The following is a 5,466-nucleotide window of genomic DNA, read 5'->3' as shown; positions in this document are numbered from 1 at the left end:
TCCATTTTGCGGTTTTCCTAAGCTAACTATATGGGCCCCGTATTTTAGCAGCGAATCGTTGTTTGGGTTAAGCTTGCCCAAGTTCTAGTACTTAGCCCAGCATTGCTTGTAAACAAGTAGAAATTGAGGGTCTGTGATGACTTGCTACTTGCCCTTTTCCCCATCAGTAGTAATGGTGCTTGAAGTAACTAAATTCCGCATAAAATGGACTTTTGATGATATCTATTATCGATAAAAAAAGCCTTTTAATTCAATCAGCAACATTTATGCTGCAAAATATTATCCCAATATGCAGGCTAAACAACACATAGTTTTTTCCGTAATTTTGGTTGAACCAACCAAGTGACACAAATCCAACTCATCCATATCCGATGTCAGACTGCATTTCATTGGACCTAAGCCTACAAAAGAGCAAAAATGGAAATGATGACATTTCAAGGAATTTAAAAGTTTGTGTTATATCTTATTTTTCATACTTGTGTTTGTCATTAGTTAGAGTCAAAAATCTTGCTTAATTATCAACAGAACACACCTAATCAACCTCTTCTTATTTACAAAATGAACGAAATTACGATTAGATAAGAGTGTGAAGACAAACTGGCCAGCAGAACAAGTTCACAACTGCAAATGGGTGGGGATCCCTTACTTTTACGAGCCATGCTAAGTCTCTCTGGACTAGTTGATGTTGGAGTTGGTGTTCTCCAACATGTTCTCCAGCAATGTTGTTGTTGGACAAGGTAAAGTTAGGTGCCATCCAATCCGGTGTCTAGGTGTAATCCCGCGACATTGTTTTTCATTGTCTTATTTGGGCCCACAAAAAGAAATGAATACCGGATTGCACTATCAAGGACGTTTTGGTCCACGTGGGCCTCCGACAAGTGGGTATTTTAGCTCCTCATCTTGCTCAAGGATGGTGCAGGATGCTAGTTTACTCACGAGTTGAGACATATTTTGAGGGACGCAAGAAAGACTTGACCGAAATCTTGAGGTTTGTCCATTTGAAAGCAATTCCACATTGCGTAGCTCGGAACAAACGAAACAGAGATCACTCGCCCAACCTCTTAAAGCGAATCAGCTGTTTGTAAACAATAGTCAAGAGCCTCGTGTGGTTTCTCTGTGGTTGCCTGGTGGGTCATCCTGGCCCCAACGTTGATCTTCCGGCCCGTGAACCTGTCAGTCGCCCACCGGCCGACATCATGTCCAAGCATCGACTAGACGTGGACCTGGGGGGCCCGTCCAAGAACAAGCGGTCCAAAACCGAAGGCAGTCTAGGCTCGGGCGTCGTGGGGGCGTCCGCCACGCCCAACGCCAGCGCCCACGTCACGCCTGGACTCGCGCTCAAATCAGGGCCAAGCTTGAACCCACACACGGGCTTGCCCTTTACCCCCAGGTATAATCCAGAGAATTAATGGGGGGGCTGGCCCATCGGGAGATCTATATTGGGCGCTTTCAATGTCCAATCAAAAATCTGAATCCAAAGCAATCCCCCATTAGGATAATTCCCATTTTCTGCTCAACGCGAGAAAAGGCCCATGAAAGTGCGGAAAGCGCGTGGCCTACTAGTTCTTGTCATTTTGGCTCGAATAAGTCCCAAGAGGCGTTTTCAATGCCGAGGCTGAACGAACGAGCCAGTGCTCGAGTGCCAAATAAGTACCGTGTGGTCGAGAATCGGAGTAATGCTTTAGCGTACATAGCACTCACATCCTTGCTCACAGCAGTTCATTTTGGAGCCCAATAGAGTCCGTCCTATTTGTTACCAGATCACCCTAACGTCATTGAACGCCCTAAGGGCTATTAGCCTTAGATCTAATGGACCACTACTATAGTAGCAATCAATGGCCTGATGCCACTGACACGTTGATCTTCATTTCCACCCATTTGACTATTGGCTGTGCCCTGAACTCAATTGATTGGTTAAGACCGATTAGTTAGCCAACCTCCTGTTTTAAAACTTACAAAGAATCCACGGTACCTAAACAAAAGCCGAAAATGATAAATGATCGACAAATCTTCTCCGGACAGACTTCAACATTGAGACTTCAGTTCGCACTCATTCTAAGTGATCCACTACATCTCAGAGCTAGGTAAACTAGCAAATTGTTAGCCAGTCCATCACCTCATAGGCTCTATTTGCTTCCCCTTCAGATATCATGAGATCTTCAAAAAACGGAAAGCCCTGCCCGTTTGGGAGTATCAAGACAAGTTCCTGGACTTGTTGCAAAAGCATCAAATCCTGTGTCTTGTGGGCGAGACCGGCTCCGGTAAGACCACGCAAATCCCCCAATGGTGCGTGGACTTCTCTAAGAAGGTGGGCAAGAAATGCTGCGCGTGCACGCAACCCCGGCGAGTGGCCGCCATGTCTGTGGCTCAACGGGTGGCCGAGGAAATGGACGTGTCCTTGGGCCAAGAGGTGGGCTACTCGATTCGTTTCGAGGATTGCTCCGGACCCAAGACCCTGCTGAAGTACATGACCGATGGTATGTTGCTGCGCGAGGCCATGTCCGATCCTATGCTGGAAAACTACCAGGTCATCCTTTTGGATGAGGCCCACGAGCGGACCCTGTCCACGGACATCTTGATGGGCGTGCTCAAGACCGTGATTGGCCACCGACCCGACCTTAAGTTGGTCATTATGAGCGCTACGTTGGACGCCGGCAAGTTCCAGAACTACTTTGACAACGCACCCTTGATGAACGTGCCCGGACGAACCCATCCCGTGGAGATCTTCTACACACCAGAACCAGAGCGTGATTACTTGGAGGCCGCCATTCGAACGGTTATTCAGATCCACATGTGCGAAGAAGAGGCCGGGGACATCCTCATGTTCCTGACGGGTCAGGAAGAGATTGAAGAGGCGTGCAAACGGATCAAACGCGAAATCGATAACTTGGGACCCGATGCCGGCGACCTCAAGTGCATTCCGTTGTATTCGACCTTGCCTCCTAATTTGCAACAGAGGATCTTCGAGGCCGCTCCGCCTCGCAAATCCAATGGCGCCATTGGACGGAAGGTGGTCGTGTCGACGAATATCGCCGAGACCTCTTTGACCATTGACGGGGTAGTGTTCGTCATTGATCCCGGGTTTTCCAAGCAAAAGGTCTACAACCCTCGGATCCGAGTGGAATCTCTGCTCGTGTCGCCCATCAGTAAAGCGTCGGCCCAACAAAGAGCGGGTCGCGCGGGTCGCACCAAACCGGGCAAATGTTTCCGATTGTACACAGAAAAGGCTTTTAAGAACGAGATGCAAGAGAACACCTATCCCGAGATCCTGCGGTCCAATTTGGGATCGGTGGTTCTGCAATTGAAGAAGCTCGGGATTGACGATCTGGTCCACTTTGACTTCATGGACCCACCCGCTCCAGAGACGCTGATGCGAGCTTTGGAGCTTCTGAATTACTTGGCCGCCTTAGATGACGACGGTAACCTGACGGAGTTGGGCGCCATCATGGCTGAGTTCCCGCTGGACCCTCAATTGGCCAAGATGCTGATTGCCTCGTGCGAAAATAATTGCTCCAACGAGATCCTCTCGGTTACGGCCATGCTCTCGGTTCCGCAATGCTTCGTCCGACCCAACGAGGCCAAGAAAGCTGCCGATGACTCAAAGCTTCGCTTTGCCCATATTGATGGTGACCACCTGACCCAGTTGAACGTGTATCATGCCTTCAAGCAGAACATGGAGGACCCGCAGTGGTGTTACGACAACTTCGTCAACTACCGATCCCTCAAATCTGCCGACAACGTTCGCCAGCAGCTCTGCCGAATCATGGACCGATTCAATTTGAAGCGCACGTCCACCGAGTTCACCTCCAAAGACTACTACATCAACATCCGCAAGGCTCTGTGTGCGGGTTTCTTCATGCAAGTGGCTCACTTGGAGCGAACAGGACACTACCTGACCGTGAAGGACAATCAAATCGTCCAATTGCATCCATCCACGTGCTTGGATCACAAGCCCGAATGGGTCCTGTACAACGAGTTCGTGCTCACCACCAAGAACTACATCCGAACCGTGACGGATGTCAAACCCGATTGGTTGGTCAAGACGGCTCCGCAGTACTACGACATGGACAATTTCCCGACCTGCGAGGCCAAACGCCAATTGGAGCAGATCATCGCACGGGTCAACTCCCGACAATACAAGAAAGGCTTCTAGGAGCGATGGAACAGCCATTCATCCATGCATCATCTAATCCTCGTGTTTGTGCATTTGGGGATTTGCCGACTGTTTGTACCCCCCATTCATTTCCCGTTTGAACCCACGTGAAGATGATGAAAGTGTCCACTACCGATCCGATCTAGCCCTGTATTTGGATGAATGAATGAATAAATGAACAAATAATTGAATGTATGCTTATATACATGACCTTGTCCTTTCACTGGGGAAACGCACTCTAATCGAAGATCTCGTGTTTACAGAAGGAGACCTACCTCGCCATGAGCCAGTAGAAACCACCACATTCCACTGTCCAACCAATGGACCTCTTCGGACAGTCAGTCATGGACACTCTTTCTACTACTTCTATCTAGCTTTGAGCCCATGTGCTTGTTCATGAGTGGAAATGTTCGTTTCAATGCCCGAGCGTCGTTTCAAGGTAAGAAGGGCTTTCTAACACTGAAAGACTCCTGATTCATCATGCATTAAAGTGAAAAATTAAATCGAAAGTATTTGATCGCGCATTGGCAACATTTTTGAGGGTGACTCGCTTTCACGGGACATTTTCGAATCATGCTCCTTCTATCGATTTGTTGATGGATAGTGGAAGATTCATTAGTACGAGTTTTATTAGGAGGTTTTAAGATTTGCCTTGGCCGGGGCAAATCGACCAAAAATAAGAAGAGTCAGTTGTGAAATATTCCATGATCCAAATGTATTCTGTAGTTCTGCCGTGATTTTTTAAAGATAAGACGTTTTAAACAAAGAGGAGAAAACTGCCTAATTCCAAAGTTTGATGTAGGATAGGGTGTTGTGAAACTAATGAACTTTTCAGATGTCCTAGTTGGTTGAAATGCACATTGATGTGTTCAATCAAAAGATTTTTGATGGTAGACAAACTAGAGGGCTCTGTTATGTACTACATAACATGCTTTGTAGAGGATAATATTTAAACCTACTGTCTTGAAAAATATTGCTTTGAAAATCATATCTAGGGAAATTGACCTGTAGGATATAAGTAACAGTTCCTTCTCGTCACTCTCTGGAGGCCCAAAGATGTTTCGATTGAATTCGAATGAGAAACTGGGAAATTGGTGTGGATCCTGGTCAATTTTTCACCACCTGAAATTAAGGAATTGAACCCCAGCAAAAAGTTTGTAGTAATTACATTGCAGGGTGGATTTTATAAGGTGTTACAAAATTTGATTTCCTTCTGTGGAAATATGGTATAACCAATACCTTTAAAACTAGGCGCAAAAATAGGTAAGACTATTCTTTTTTCCATCAAATCATGGTAACACTTCTTTAAACAA

At 46.7% G+C, this 5,466-nt stretch overlaps 2 protein-coding genes across 4 annotated transcripts in view; both read left to right on the top strand.

Annotated features, from left to right (window-relative positions):
* Positions 1-599: 599 nt before the first annotated feature.
* LOC131891036 (putative pre-mRNA-splicing factor ATP-dependent RNA helicase PRP1) lies at positions 600-4,356 on the top strand. Of its 3 annotated transcripts, none has more exons than XM_059240516.1 (2): positions 600-737; positions 2,146-4,356. In XM_059240516.1, the coding sequence occupies exons 1-2, from the start codon at positions 628-630 to the stop codon at positions 4,151-4,153; spliced, it is 2,118 nt and encodes a 705-aa protein (XP_059096499.1). In that variant the 5' UTR covers positions 600-627; the 3' UTR covers positions 4,154-4,356. The 3 variants fall into 3 exon arrangements, with proteins under 3 accessions (XP_059096499.1, XP_059096498.1, XP_059096500.1); XM_059240515.1 differs by lacking the exon at positions 600-737 and adding an exon at positions 1,041-1,390; XM_059240517.1 differs by lacking the exon at positions 600-737 and adding an exon at positions 1,934-2,084.
* Positions 4,357-4,425: 69 nt separating this feature from the next.
* The window catches only part of LOC131891039 (uncharacterized), a 3,368-nt gene continuing 2,327 nt past the window's right edge, over positions 4,426-5,466 (top strand). Inside the window, exon 1 of the mRNA XM_059240526.1 lies at positions 4,426-4,592. The gene's annotated coding sequence lies outside the window, so the exon portion shown is untranslated. The remainder of the gene's footprint in view (positions 4,593-5,466) is intronic.

The sequence above is a fragment of the Tigriopus californicus genome, chromosome 11 (genome assembly GCF_007210705.1).
Source record: "Tigriopus californicus strain San Diego chromosome 11, Tcal_SD_v2.1, whole genome shotgun sequence".
Lineage (NCBI taxonomy): Eukaryota > Metazoa > Arthropoda > Copepoda > Harpacticoida > Harpacticidae > Tigriopus > Tigriopus californicus.
This window is presented reverse-complemented; position numbering and strand designations above follow the sequence as displayed.